Genomic DNA, 15,092 nt, shown 5'->3' with positions numbered 1-15,092 from the left:
TTATTAAAAAATGTGAAATTAGGCTTAACATTTCATTAATTCTAACTATTTTGTACATGTTTACATAAAGTCATTGTATTATATGTAAAGGAAGATGTAAGACATTTGATATTTACAAAAAAAAGAAGAAAAACACATTCAGGTAGATTTGACCTTAACAGAATTGGACTAACAACTTTTTTTTTGCAATTCTGAGAGACAATGTTAGAATGATGACAAATGCAAACACAAACTAACTGGAATGGTACAAAAGGCACCCTGTTCAATATGTATGTCATATTCTGTGTGATTAGATTCTAAAACTTGTTTAAATGCAACCTTTTGAAATCATATGCTCATATTCAATAGATAATTTAGTTCAAAGTAAATAATGTCTTCAATGAATTCAACGTATTACAACATATTACAGTGCTTTTAATGTGATAATGGATGAAAATGAAATCTAAGAACAAAGAGGATATTCAGTAAAAATCAATGCAGAATTACCCAAACTGCAGTATTCCCGTTATTTAACAGTAATAAATTAGTTGAGTGGGATATCAGGAGTGGTGAATGTGTGTGTGTGTGTGTGTGTGTGTGTACGTGGTAATGGTCATGTGTTTTCTGAATTGAACATTAGACTTATCTAAGTCATTCCTGATCACATGTGTATCCTGCCTAAAAGCATTAGCTACAGTGAGATACGGAGGAGGTTTTGTAAATGTCATTCCATCCTCAGTTTCTTTTGGGAGTGGCTTTCCATAGATGGTGTCCTGCTTGCATGTCCGTTTGTTGATGAAACTCCATTCTGGTGCTCCTTCTTCAGAGACACATTCTTCTTGTAAGTCTTGTGGGTCAACGAGAGAGAGGAAGAAGAATTATTTATAGTTATGACATTGTTTTGAAGATTGAAATAAGTTTTTGTGACAAGCAACTCACCTGAATGTAGAAGTTTGAGAAAAGGATGATGAGTGTGACCATGTAACTGATTTGGAAATACAGCCATCCCCTTGGGAAGCTGCAAGGCCACCTGACCGCACATAATGTCTGGGACATGGTGCAAAAGAACTGAATCTGAAAATGAAAGAGGACGCATACAGGGTGAGACGGAGAGAATAAGCATGAGAAGGTCAAGTTATCTAGGGGCTAATATATATATATGTACGTAAAAACAGAAGATCCACAATCTGTGCTCTTAAAGTGAGTCTTGTGATTTTACAAAAGGTTACGATTTTCACGTAAATAGAAAATTAGATTTACAGTTGAATGAAGTCATTTACATTGTTATTTTCAAAGAGATATCTGATTTCTTTACTAAACATGTTGAAAAGCCTCCAAAAAGCTCCAAGAGATGAGGTTATAAGTTAAGTAAAATGTAGATTTGTTCACCATTGCCTCTGACATTTGACCCTAAAACATCTCTAAATTGTAAAGTTCAGCTGCAAGAATGTTAATAAAGAAGATAGTATCCAAATAATATTGATTTTACAAGCTGTTACTGCCATCATAGGATAACAAAGTTGTATTTTGGAATATGACAAGATACTTTTATTTGTCATCTTTGCATCCATGAGGATTTCCTGTTGAAAGATCTAGAGACCTGGTAGATAGCTACAAAACACTGCAACTTCCAACATAACAATGTCAGTGTCCCAGTTTAGGTGTAAATTATCTGAACACTTATATATCACATACAAAACTAGAAATGCACTCAGATAGATGCTACATTCACACCACAGCTCAGATAGTAAAATACAAGGGTTATGTGGAGGAATGGTCACAAACATTCCACAGGTAAATGAATGAACAGGCAACAAGTGACGCAAACATGAATGGGCTTGTCCCTTAACGAGCAAAGGATGGGTGGAGGGTCACATATTTGCACAAAACTGCCCGAGCAACGTTTCTCAACACATAATTGCACATAATTCCAGGATATGACCATCTAGTAAAAAGGTCAGGGCTGCAAAGCGGCACAGTGATGATGTCTACAAAAAGTCTACAAAAAGAGAAGTAGTACATAAAGAGGAAGCCGTAAATTTACAACATCCACAATTGCCGCCGACTTTTCTTTGGACGTCTGAAATGGACTGATCCACCGTGGAAACGTGTATTGTGATCTAATGATACAACCTCTCTGATTGTTTTTGGAATTGTTGCTGTTTCCGACGCAAAATTCAAAGCCTGTGTGTGTCCTGAGTGCAGCTGCTAGATTGACCTTCCTGCAGTCCAGACACGTCTCCCGTAACAAATATGTGCTGCAAAATGAATCGCAAAATACGACAGCTGAGACCCTGGACTACTGAGCACCTGAAGTCATTCATCAAGCAAGAATGGGGAAGAAAATAAGTCTTTTAGAACAACTAGTTAGTGTCCTCAGCTCCTTAATGAGTGTTGTTGAAGGGAAAGGTGATGTAACAAAAGTTGATCAGTTCAAACATTAATTATCTTGTATTTGTACTGTTTTTAATGAAGTATGGATAAAAGATAATTTTCTAATCTATCATTCTATTTCTATTTGCATTTTACACACTTTTTCAATTTTTTGGAATTGTTTTTCATATATATCATGAATAGAAATGTAATGTTATGTGTTCATGAGATAGATAAATGAACAATTACCAAGATGAAACCAGTGGACAAATACCATCATAGATATTAACCTTTCATGCCATTTTCATAATACCTTCAGTAGATTCCCTATACATTAGCATTTGGCTGAATTTTGACCCTGCCCTGTGACCTTGACCTTTGCCTGATTTGAAAAGAAATTGAATAGTAAAGGCCATGACCACAACCCCGACCTGCAAAGAAATATCGCTGCGACAGACAAATGCCAGAGGTTACAAGGTATAACAAAGGGTATAACAAAGACCAAAACAATCGCTCATCCCTCATGACATCACACGTGATTCAAAACCTGCACGAGACAAAAGGGCCGATTACCGACACGAGGACAGAAGCTAAAAGGGCGAACTCACCAGCTGTAACTGTGTGATGTACTTCTTCCACCAAAGGTACGGTCGGATGGCCGGGACAGCGGACAGCCCGTAGTAGGCATACATCACAATGTGGATGAAGCAATTCAGGCCGGCACCGAAGTACGCTGATGAAGACACAGAGGAGACGGGACAGCGGTGTCATTGGAAGACAAATGCTAAATTCTTAACTTTCAGTGTCGGCTGCTCTCTTTTCTATGCAGCTTTAATGGGAAAGGGAATTAAAGAAGATATTACACCTGCAGCAGTATTCAGTATAAAAAGTCACCTTTCACCTTTAGGGTTTAGTGGTTTAACAAAAATCATTAGACAAGCTGAATAGTTAAGCTTATTTTGAGGCAAAACAGTCAATGTTGTTAGTGGAATGATCTGAATGAAAGCACTCACAGTGGCCGCAGGGTACCCAGTTCATAACAAACCACCAGATATTGGGCATGCTCGCATGGTGGTAGATATGAAGAAATGTAATCTGGTGATTATTCTTTTTAAGTATGAAGAAAATGGTATCCATAAACTCAATGACCTTGGAGAAGTAGTACCACCAGAGGACACGTATGATCTGAGGAAGAGACAAAGAGAGAGAGAGAGGTTAGAAATGTCAGAATCAGCATTCAGATCCGGGAACGATTCATCTTTCATTTCCTTTCAGTAATTTGACATTTGGGATGGAGAACAGATAAGGAGCTGCCTGACGAGCCCACAGCTAATGAGACTAATGTTACTTACTGACGTCGGTTTGCATTAGTGTCAGGGAAGCACTTGAAGCAAACAGTTAGGGTTTAGGTTTACCACTCACTTACAGTATTAGACTCCTGCATCACCCTCAAACTGTCAGAACATCAATCAACTCCCATATAAGTCTGTTAAATCAGCGTGAGGGTGTATTTCCAAATGTGACGTTGATGACTGAATATAATACGGGATCAAAAAACACAGATGATAACCAGGGCTCTCCTAAAGTTGCTGTATTGATGCCTGGGTCAGGAGCGTTGCAACAAAGGGGAGCAATTTGCACCATGAAAGTGTTTACGCTCCAAACATCTGCAGTTTCCTGTTTGTAGTTGACCCCTGACTCACTAATGACAGTCCTGCTGTGCTGAAAGAGGCGTGTCTCTGCAATTGCACGTCTGTAACTACAACTTTGGGAATTTTAAAATCTTCCGGCAGTCTAGAGAGCAGTGGTCACCAATATGACAGACCTAAAGTATTAAACCTCATTTTAAACTAGTGCCATCTCGACTGAGGATTGAATAAATGGACAGATGGCTTGTTTCAAATAACTCCTGCCTCAGATGAGTGGACAAAAAAATAAGAGCTTTATTCTCCTGATCTGCTTTGAGTCAGCCGCACCTGAACTGCCTTTGAACCGTGTGTGGTAAGGACACACAGAATAGATGAGCTCATAGCCCAGAATGATCAAACCAAAAGAGTCCTCTCCTAGTCCTTCACAGCTCAACAACATGCAGGACACAGTTTGCTAGTGGATAGAGGACAATAGGGCGATATTAACTGATAATATTAACATAAAAACTGAAGAGGGAGCATGAATGTAATTGTAAAAATGTGAAAAAGGTAATTATGCAAAACATGCTGAGGTGTAAGATTGTTTATGTATTATTTGTTTGAATTACATTAGCGACTATTCAGACAGTTCAGCTAAGGCAAATAGATTTTGAATTTAAATTATGTGATTTAGTCAAGACTGACCTAAACTGTCTTTTTATTTCTATATATCTTTTAGAAATATAGATTTGTGCAGAAAGATACTCTTTGAGATTAGTCCATGAGTCTGTATGCGGCTGCTTTTAATGTAACAGTAAGGACGAATACTCTGAGTATTAAATGCATGTAAATGAGTCAAGCATCAACCAGGCCTTAAACAATAATACAATCAAATTTCTCCCAATCTAGTAGGGCACCAATGTATTTAAGATAAATAAGTGACATAGGACCTCTCATCTTAGTTCTAGTTTAAAGTATATATATGTCATTGAATGACAACATCTGTTTGGAGAGGTGCTTAGAGACAACAGCATGACATCAGCTTGTTTGTCCAGGTTTAGCTCTAACAAATTATTCACCATTAGTTTGTTACATCTGAATCAAATCGGAGCAAATGCCAAAATGATGATGAAGAATAGAGAAAGCAATCAAGTAGGATCCCGCAAACAAACACATTACTTAACAATAAAAATAACATAGTAAAGCGTCTTATGGACTCACCTTATTGTCCGCTTCTTCTGAGCTGTGAGTGTCTTGGCAGTAGAAGTTGTAACCCCCGCGCCACATAGTCACAAAAAGCTGAAGACAAAGCAATTGAGATGAATTTCAGTTCATTCCTAAGAATATAAATACATTGACAACAGACAAACTGGCAAAGACAAGTAAACGTGTAAGTGACACCTTAAAGTTACGACGTCGTAAAGTGGGATTCTCAAGCCCTGACAAGCAACAAACACACAAACAAAACGTCTACAGAGAGATCACAAGCCGCACAACCTGTCCGCTCCAATACAGCTTGTTGGGTCAGGTTGGGTTAACTGATCATTCAATCATGATAGTAATAATTATCATAGTTTGGACTTATTCATGAAAGAATTTTGTGCTCAGGGACAAATTTTTTAGCTGAAATTTCTAATATTTCCTCCTTCCATGATATATTAGATTTATTCTTACAGACTGGGTATTAGTCACTTTATGAATCATAGCTTTAAATGACGACATTATGTGATAAGACACTGTGGCCCAGTTACTTCCAGCAGTGAGCTGACACATTGGCAAGAACAGATGTCAAAGTCCAGAGTTTGCTGAGTTCCACAGGGGTGACAACAGGACCTGGCTGCCTTACATAATGACAGATGACAGGAAAAGGGAAGACAGTACAGATGCTGGGATGAATGAAGTCTGCAGAATCTAACTACAACACATGCACCTCGCCAGCAAGAATCAATGCAAACTCTGTATTAAAGAAGTGTCATGATGGTTTGAGATCAATGGTGGTGAGATCTATCACAAGAAAAAGACTAGAAAATAAAAATAACAACCCATCCATGCCTTTTCCACCTCATATCTGGGTCCAAATAAGTACATCCTTTCATAGATAAATCTGGATATGCAACCAAATATAGATCCTGACAGTTTCACACACCACTTGATTGCTTAAAAACAATAAAACCAAGCTGCGTTTCATGGTTGAAGTGAATAGACAGTCAGACCGCGATGCATATTAATGTGGAAGGATTTTAGTAATAATTAATCATATGAGATCATTTATTTATGAGAAGCAATCAAGAATGTCAGATCAGTTCATGTTGAGTTCAAGAGCGATAAGCTAAAGAGTAAAGTGCGATATAATTGACCACTTGTTGGCCCTATAAGCGCCAAAATCGAAGGTTTTACAAATTTACAATGCGATTTGGTAGGTAGCTTTTGAGACATTGTAACTGATCTGTTCCAAAGTGCTCATGAGCCAAGGCATGTTTACCTCATAGAACATGTAGGAGGAGAGGAGTGTGAGGCCCAGATTGTAGAACACCAGGATGCCTCTGCAGTTGTATGGTTGCCTATGTTTCATGTACTTGGGCCCCATCCAGACAATCAGAAGGTACATGAGTGTCAGGGCAAAGGTCGGTGGGTAGTTGGGCAGCAGCAGCCAGCCTCTTACCCGCTGATCTTCAAAATGACAAGAAAAAGAAGCAGAGAACGCTTTAGAGGACGTTTCCTTTACAAGACAATGTGGGAAGTTTCTGTTACAAGTCAATGCAACTTGTGAACTTTGTAATGAAAGGATGGAGTCATCGTTACTATATAGCAATTGCAGTATTATGCTGAACCTTTTGCAAAACAGTGGCAACAGTATTTTTGAGAGAATAACACAAACAAATTGACTTATAGACTTACCTCTGGGACCCATCCATGTGTCTATGTAAGCGTTGAGTTTGTGATTGAAAGTCTCCATTTTTCACCTAAAGACAAAATGCATAATGAAAATGACTCACATACTTTGCAGAATGTGGATTGCGTAACATACATTTACTGTTATTTCACTTTTTTGTATAGAAAGAGGGGAAAGAGGAGAGAGAGAGAGAGATAGAGAGAGAAGGGAGGAAGGTTGTGTTACCCCTACTATTGTTGTTGAACTGTATACATGGACCTTGAGGTAGAGTATAAGTGGACTGAGGTTGCAATGATGTCATAGGGTACATACAGAACTTACAGGATGATGTCAAACAGCAATGTAGGCTAGTACTAATCGCATCATAGGTTGTGATAGAGAGAGAGAGAGATAGGGGAGAAACAAACAGGAAAACAGTCCCAATGTGTGTGTCCTCATACTGGTTCAGACTGGCCTGTGGGAAGGTGTGAGACAAACCACACACTGGGATGTAAATGGGCTTTTAGTAGGAAAATTAAAAATGCGTACGTCTGTGTGAAGGCGTGCACCTTTGTCCTCTTATGTGACGTTTGAAGCTGACCTGCACCTGCTGAGTCATGTGGCGCGTGTGAGTGTTTGTGCAAAGCAGCATTGGTTGTGTAGCTATACCATGAGAGTTAAAAAGGCCGGAGGTCGATGACACCGATACGTTAAATTGTTATGTCACTAGGTCACTGGCATTGGTTTTTGTAAGTTGCAGCATTCTGGAAATATTTGACATTCACTTGCCATCGGCCTTTGAATTGACCATTATGGATCCCTTTGCTAAACATCATGTGGAGCCTCTAAAAGATACTCTACATGAAGTTGTATGTTTAATAAGATATATAAGTGTTGACCGTTACCTAAGAAAGTGTTTTCCTATGATATTTACTTTGAAATATTGCTGTCATTATAGCATAACACACTTGCATTTAGGAATCCAGAAGTTAATGTCCATATAGCTTTAATTGTGTAAGTAATAGCATAGGGAGCCATTAGGGTCCATTCAGAGGCAAGGTAAATGCATGGTAAGTGAGGGGTTAATACCTCCTGAACGCCTCAACTGACAAAAAACAAGGACAGAGTTTGGAAATAAAATATAAATCTGTGTCATCAGCAGCGGGGAAACTATTTCTGATGAAACTGGTGTGACCTCAGTGAGACATTTTGGTTTATTCTTTAAAGTATAATCCTAATCTGATGATAGATTTAGAGGTTAAAACAACACAGAATACAAAACTGTACAAAGGAAGCATCATTTTAGTGTGTGGGTGTGTGTCTACCTTGGAAATAGTGCCTGTAGGCCTTCAGGGGTTTCCTGAAAGACAAGGGTTTCAAATGTTAGAAAAGATGTGACTTTCCTGGAGGGGGAGGAGACAATACAACTGATTCATCATTGTTGCCTGGGAGACGCAGGGAGAGAGATACAGTATACAGACACATACAGTATCTTCTGCAGGTATGTGTGTGTGTATGTGTGCACACCCTCGGTTGTTGTGCTTTCAGCAAAATGGGGCGACAAATAAATGAGACACAGAAATATGCAGTCAGTAGGAATTTCCTTGGTAAGGTTCAAGCAAAGTCAAAGACATGCTGATGTTGGAAATGTATTTTCCAGCTCACTTTCCTCACTCTGCAATCAATTATGTCTTTGCTAAATTTGCATTATTAGGATCATTGTGTGTGTGTGTGTGTGTGCATTTTTTAACATACAATTATTATTGAAACATTGATATTATTTATATTTATTAGGGATTTTCTGACTTGTGGTGGCAGGAAATACACATCCATAACTCTCATGAAACACTTGTGCCACATGTGTTCTAGTAAGCCTTACTAACCTTTAACCAAGGCTTTAGCAAACCTAAACGGGATCTCAGATGAATGTAAATATTTGCTATTTACACAAGTTACACTGTTTCCCATCAGACAGCGATCAGAGAATGAGGCAGAGGAGTGTCTATGGCCTCATTCACACTATCTCTCATCTGATCTGATGAATGTGTTCCAGCTGCATTCCACCTGGCAACCTCTGACCGAGATTTTCCATTGATTTTGTTAACATCATAAATGTAACATACTGTATCTTTCTATCTATCTTTCGACCTTAAATCAAATTATGCCTGTAGGCCTTCAGGGTTTTCCTGACAAACAAGGATTTCAAATGTTAAATATGTGACTCCTATACTCCTATTGGGAAGAAAACGTGATCTGAGGAGGAAGAGGAGATTTGTTCAGATACACAATACAACTGATTCATCATTGTTGCCTGGGAGAAGCAGGGCTAAAAGCTTGCAGTGTTTATTGAAAACAGTTTGATTAGGCCTAGAGAGGGGGGGGTAGGAGAGAGAGAGGGGGGGGAGAGAGAAAAGAGAGGGAGAGGGAGAGAGAATCTGTCAATAAATAAAACATTTACGGAATTCTGTGAATATTAACCATAGCAGAGAGGAGACACCTGCGCAGTATATGGTATCTTCTGCAGGTGTGTGTGTGTGTGTGTGTGTGTGTGTGTGTGTGTGTGTGTGTGTGTGTGTGTGTATGTGTGTGCACCCTCAGTTGTGCTCTCAGCAAAATGGGGCGACAAATAAATGAAACAGAGAAATATGCAGTGAATAGGAATTCCCTTGGTAAACTTCCACCAGTCTCCTTAAAGACATGCTGATGTTGTAAATGTATTCCCCAGCTCACTTTCCATCACACTGCAGGAGCAGATGCTGATAGTTGTTGCCAGTGTTATGTAATTGATTTATTAACTCAATTTAGCCTGACTCATGAGGAAGAGTAAACTATGTGCTTGTAACTTATGTCAGGTCTTGTGAGTTGTACAAAGATGGTTGCATCACGCGTGGATTACGTACTTGGCTGTCTGCTAATCATACTATAACTTTGGCTCTGACCTTTGATTGGCACCTGACTCCTCTCACCTGATTCTGCCACTGTGCACATTGGCAACTTTTCCAAAACATGAATGAGGCTTTAGCTGGATAAAGTCTGACCAGGATCATTGGTACAGTTATGTGTTTGATGTATTAAAATGTAAGTATGAGGTCATGCTGGTTAAAAATGGGAAATTTAAAGATATGAATGGAATTTTTTGGACAAAGTCAGCTGTACAGACTTTCCTGGTGAGTCAGAAACTTGAGGTCAAGGCTCATTGCTCCTCTTTAGCTTCATTGTAACTACGTCAGGTTAATGGATAATGTTATGGCTTAATGTATGCAAACCTTTACACTTCTGTACCAAATAGGGCAAACCATTCACCTTGAAAATGGTATGAAGTCATGCAGTAGGCCTCTTATGTGAAAACTAATTACTTACTTACTATTACTCTGATAACTCTGTTACACACTACAAGCTCAAACAAAGTCTGTCTCAAAATATTTCCAGACGCCCAATTTCATGCTTTGCACAAAATGCCGACTTAGACTTGTTTTGAAAATATTCATTCATTTGACTTAAGCTCTGTCATGGGAGACAACACAACAAGTCTCCACAAGCTACTTTAAGCTGCCAATCTAATGAGTGCAAACTTGGCAGTGTGCGTTCCTCGCTGTCTTGTTTTATCCTGCACAGACAATTTGTTGACCTTGTGTGTGACAGTGGGTCTTGTGAAACATTTACATGTCTCATTCTTCTGAACACAGTTTCGAAAAAAGGTCAATGTTGGTTCTCATTCTGATTTCTGAAGGTGACCACAGACAGCATACAGTGGTAAAGGTGAAGATAAAGTGTGTTTGTTTGTCTGTCTGTCAGAGATAAAAGGGGACTTTAAAACTTAGCATTACAACATTCAGGTTAAAAATAATAACCTTGGACTTAAACACATCATACCATATCATGTATGATGAAATAGTTAAATAATCTCAGTCTGCAAGCATCTCTTATATCATATAACATTGAAATATGACTTAATATGGCGATGAGGTCACCACACCAGTGATTTGTTTTGTCATATGTTTCTCTTAACGCAGAGTATTTACTAACAATTTTCTTTATTAATCATTTTATTTTATTTTTATTTTATTTAATGATAAATTTGCACATTAGCATGGAATTCTGACTAACAATTAAGTCATCCTCTCTGTGACCTCAGGGTTTTATGCAAATTCTAATAAAATGCCACAATTCTCCACGATGCTGCATAATTTCCCAGTTTAGTTCATATTTACTGCTCTTAAAGCAACAGGGGAGCTATTAAAGCGTCATTTTGATTACAATAATCACACAAATAATCATGAACACATGGGGGGACTGATGTATGTTTGTACTATGGGAGTATTTCTTTGGTAAGTTTACATTATAAGGATCATTGTGTGTTCATTACATACAATTATTGTTGAAACATGGATATTATATATATTATATATATGTATATATATATATTGATGAGGGATTTTCTGACTTGTGGTGGCAGGAAATACTAAGCCAACCATCCAAAACACACAATACGAAGGCTATTTCTTTAGCAAACCTAAACAGGATCTCAGTAATTAATGTAAATATATGCATATTGACACAAGTTCAAATGTTTCCCATCAGAGATCAGAGATCAGAGAATGAGGTTGAGGAGTCTCTATGTCCTCATTTACACCTTACACTAAAATGTACTATCACTGTAACAGGTTGAACCGGTCCTCATCTTATCTAATAAATGTGTTCCAGCTGCATTCTGACTGAGATCTGATCACAGTGCATGAAAGATTACATCCACAGGTATGCCTGGAGGATGGATTTTCACTCTGATGGCAATGCATTCTGAGCATTCTGTCCCTTGTGATGCATCTGTATACGGACTGTATTTGAATGCATCGTCAGTAAAGACGTTTTGAGCTGAACAAATATACAAGATGACCTAAATTGTCTCTGGGTATTTTACAGATTGCTGATAATCTCTACCTCTCCATGAGAATCATCATCTGGTTCATTCTGATCTAACCTGACACAGTATAAATAATATACAGTAGTTGATTGCACCAAAGCATGATAATGTACAAGGGAGCGTAATCAGAGCATGATGAGCTGGAGAGCAGTTTAGCATGAAGTCTGTTTGCTCTTGGCGTACAGCACGTTGCATGGATGACAACGTATTTCAATAAACAAAGAAGATTTGCAACGGTGAAAGATCTCCACAGTGATGTCATCATTTCAAACACAGATCGCGGACAGGAACAACTGAACTTCCTGACTAGTAGGAGTTGAGGACTTCCCTTTACAAATAAAGAGGACATCCATATCTGTACACCCTTTAAGGACCTTTATGCACCACATGAATATGACATCATAGCACAGAAGACTACATACTTTCACATGACTATTTATTTATAAACTCTGGATTATATCTTGGCCCGGTTGTTTATTTCATTTGCTGCCGGGGTTGACTCCTATTCTTGTTGATTCCGATCGGACCGGTATAACAGTACACAGAAGTGATGTTTAACTGGGAGGGTGGCAACGTGGGGGCTGACGATTGCGTAATCAGCTTCATTTTCCGCTCAGTTCATAAGTGAAACTTGGGGGGGGGGGGGGCGAGGGGGCGCGAATGACACAGTTTACAGCTCGCATCCTGTCATTGTCATCCGCGCGCTCACACAATAAGAGTAGAGGTCACCACTTTACACAGCATCTCACTCAGCCCTTCCCCACTACAACTATAGTCGCCATATGCGTGAAAACAAACCAAAAAAACACTAAAAACGATCGTGACTTACCGTGGAAAGCAGTCACGCCCGTTCCGGAGACGTTATACGGTTCCCGATTGCGGAATGTTGGGAGCGTTAATCGCGGGAATGCAGCCGCCGCCTGCGATCGGAGGATTCAGAGTGGGGAAGAGGAGAGGAGAGGAGAGGAGCGGAGAGGAGACGCTGCGTAACCCCCGGCAGGCTTGGCCGCTACTCAGTCTGCACAATGTGCTGCCTTGTAAGCTCGGTGGAAAATAGTGGGAGGATCACGCAGACTGGTCCCGTCGCCCTGGAAGGGAGGGTTACAACCTGGAGGTGACCCTGCGCGCTGCAACGGAACACATACACGAACACACATGCACATACACACACGCAGGCACACAAACACACACACTCTCAAAAACGTGCGAGACAAAGATGAAACGAACGCCTCTGAGCAAGCTGTGTGTTCTATTTAACTGTTACCCAACGCCCGACACGAGACAAGGAAACAATTGTCCTCAGAGCCAAATTTGAAGTGATTTTACAAAACCTTTTAGAATTCTTTATCGATTCTATCTTCAACTGTAAAGACATATTTTCTCTGTAAAACGTGATCGTTAAGTCATAGTGTTGCTTTTTTTTAGCCTGAAATATGAATTTTTGTTTGTATTATCGAGTTATGAAGCTGGTTACTTGTTCCATAAAAGTATAGGAAATGTACTTAATAGATAGATTCATATTCCCCAAAAAACTCATATTAAATCAATGTTTTATCCTTATATGTGCTTATTAGTAACACTTCACTAAATCCATTTATAGTTTTTCATCAAGCTTGTGTAATGTTGGAATGGTGTCATTTCTAAACTACATTAAGAGGAAGTGAGTCTGTGGGCATTTCCTTTAACTCTTCACTGCCCTTGGTGAGTCATACTTACTTGCGAAAGTCTGACTTACAAAATGTAATGTAATGTCTGTTGGTTGTACTTAAAAGGTGAAATAAAGTCATTTGGGTTTTCAATTCACAGCAGTCCTCATCCATGTGATGTGCAGAGATGGATCATACCAAGTAGGCACAAGCCTAGGGGCCTAAGAGTGTAAGGGGGCTTGAAATCTAAACCTGCTGAATAACAAAACGATCACAAACTTAACATTTATGGCTCTGCAGTTGACAGATGTCTTCATATCAACAGCAAAAATCGGAACATTAAGAGCTGACAGTTCCCCTCTGTGCATGCTGGAATGTGCATAGAGTGAAATGGGGCAGAGTTCAATCCCCAGCGCTCTTCATTACCGTCTTTGTCGCATTTCACCCTACGAGCTGCATGAGCAGGACCAAATGTCCTTGAGGCAACAAACTTAATCTCATATGATAAAATGAAGACGCCAAAGTGACTGATTTCCACCCTGTATCTGTCTTGAGACTGCCTCCTGGGTCATACACTGTATTGTGCGTCTTGCAGTGTGCAGTATCCTTTAAGATCATATGGCCATACAACTACTTCATTGGGCCGTAGGTCCTGGGAATTGTGCTGTAACCACATAGTCACTCTGGAGACATTTGTTTTGAGTGTACCTGTGCAATAATTCATTTTATAGTTAGGAGGATATTGGCCTCATGTCTCCTGTAAATCATGTTGCATCATCGTGAGATGCTTATTTTGCAATTGGCTTAGATAGTATCTGTGTATAATCTGCCTATGACAACACAGCACATTCTATCTAATATCCACAATGAAAACAACATATTTTATTTGGCTGAGGCACCCTATAGTTTTTTTTTTTTTCCAATTTAAGAATACACACCAAATCAACACCAAGTCCATTGCTTTACCACACCTAAATGGAACATATCAGTTATTAATTGGAGTTGGAGGTAGGGATTTAAGTGTGTCTATGGCTGCATTTACACCTTGCATTAAAATATACTCTTAATCTGCACACATTATTAAGGAGTGATACCTGATGTTGGGACTTGCACTCTTTGCTTTGTGATTGGATCAAGCTGGTCCAACACTTATCACTCATGTCATCCTTTGCCAGACAGTGTTTACTAATAACTTTGTGTTGTCTGCCACTGTTCATATTCCATGCTGAGGTGTTGTGACGCCAACCGGTGCACATATTTAATCTCATGAATGTGTTCTCACAGCATTCCACCCGGCTTGATTTGACTGAGATCTGATCCCAGTGTGTCACAGATCGTGTCCAGGTGTCTGCTCGGTTGGTTTGCATCCTGATTGCGATGCATTCTTGACCATGACACATGATTTGTATATATACTGTATATTGTACTCTAAAGCAACTGGTTATGGTAATGGTTAGTGCAAGGTTAAGTCTCATAGCTTGCATAACAATAATAGATGTTTTGTGTTCATCACCAACTAATGCAAATAATTCATCCTGAACCACATCAAGTCATGAACAGGTCCAGCTTCAACATGTTACAGGTGAGATATAAGAGTCATATCTTTAACATTTTATGGTCATATTTAGTTGTAGCCAGGTAAGTAGTTATTAGATCTCTTGGGTATAAAACAC

The 15,092-nt window shown here is 39.2% G+C and overlaps 1 protein-coding gene across 1 annotated transcript; it reads right to left on the bottom strand.

The window, feature by feature from the left end:
- Positions 1-585: 585 nt before the first annotated feature.
- Positions 586-12,959, bottom strand: elovl5 (ELOVL fatty acid elongase 5). The gene is made up of 9 exons (XM_076163170.1): positions 12,603-12,959; positions 8,178-8,212; positions 6,879-6,943; positions 6,463-6,650; positions 5,202-5,279; positions 3,366-3,537; positions 2,961-3,085; positions 919-1,053; positions 586-826 (listed from the first exon to the last, which is right to left on the bottom strand). The coding sequence occupies exons 3-9, from the start codon at positions 6,934-6,936 to the stop codon at positions 704-706; spliced, it is 879 nt and encodes a 292-aa protein (XP_076019285.1). The 5' UTR covers positions 6,937-6,943; positions 8,178-8,212; positions 12,603-12,959; the 3' UTR covers positions 586-703.
- Positions 12,960-15,092: the final 2,133 nt, after the last annotated feature.

This window comes from Genypterus blacodes, unplaced genomic scaffold (genome assembly GCF_046128005.1).
Source record: "Genypterus blacodes isolate CSIRO-AG114 ecotype Tasmania unplaced genomic scaffold, CSIRO-AGI_Gbla_v1 ptg000012l_1, whole genome shotgun sequence".
In the NCBI taxonomy this organism is placed as follows: Eukaryota; Metazoa; Chordata; class Actinopteri; order Ophidiiformes; family Ophidiidae; genus Genypterus; species Genypterus blacodes.
This window is presented reverse-complemented; position numbering and strand designations above follow the sequence as displayed.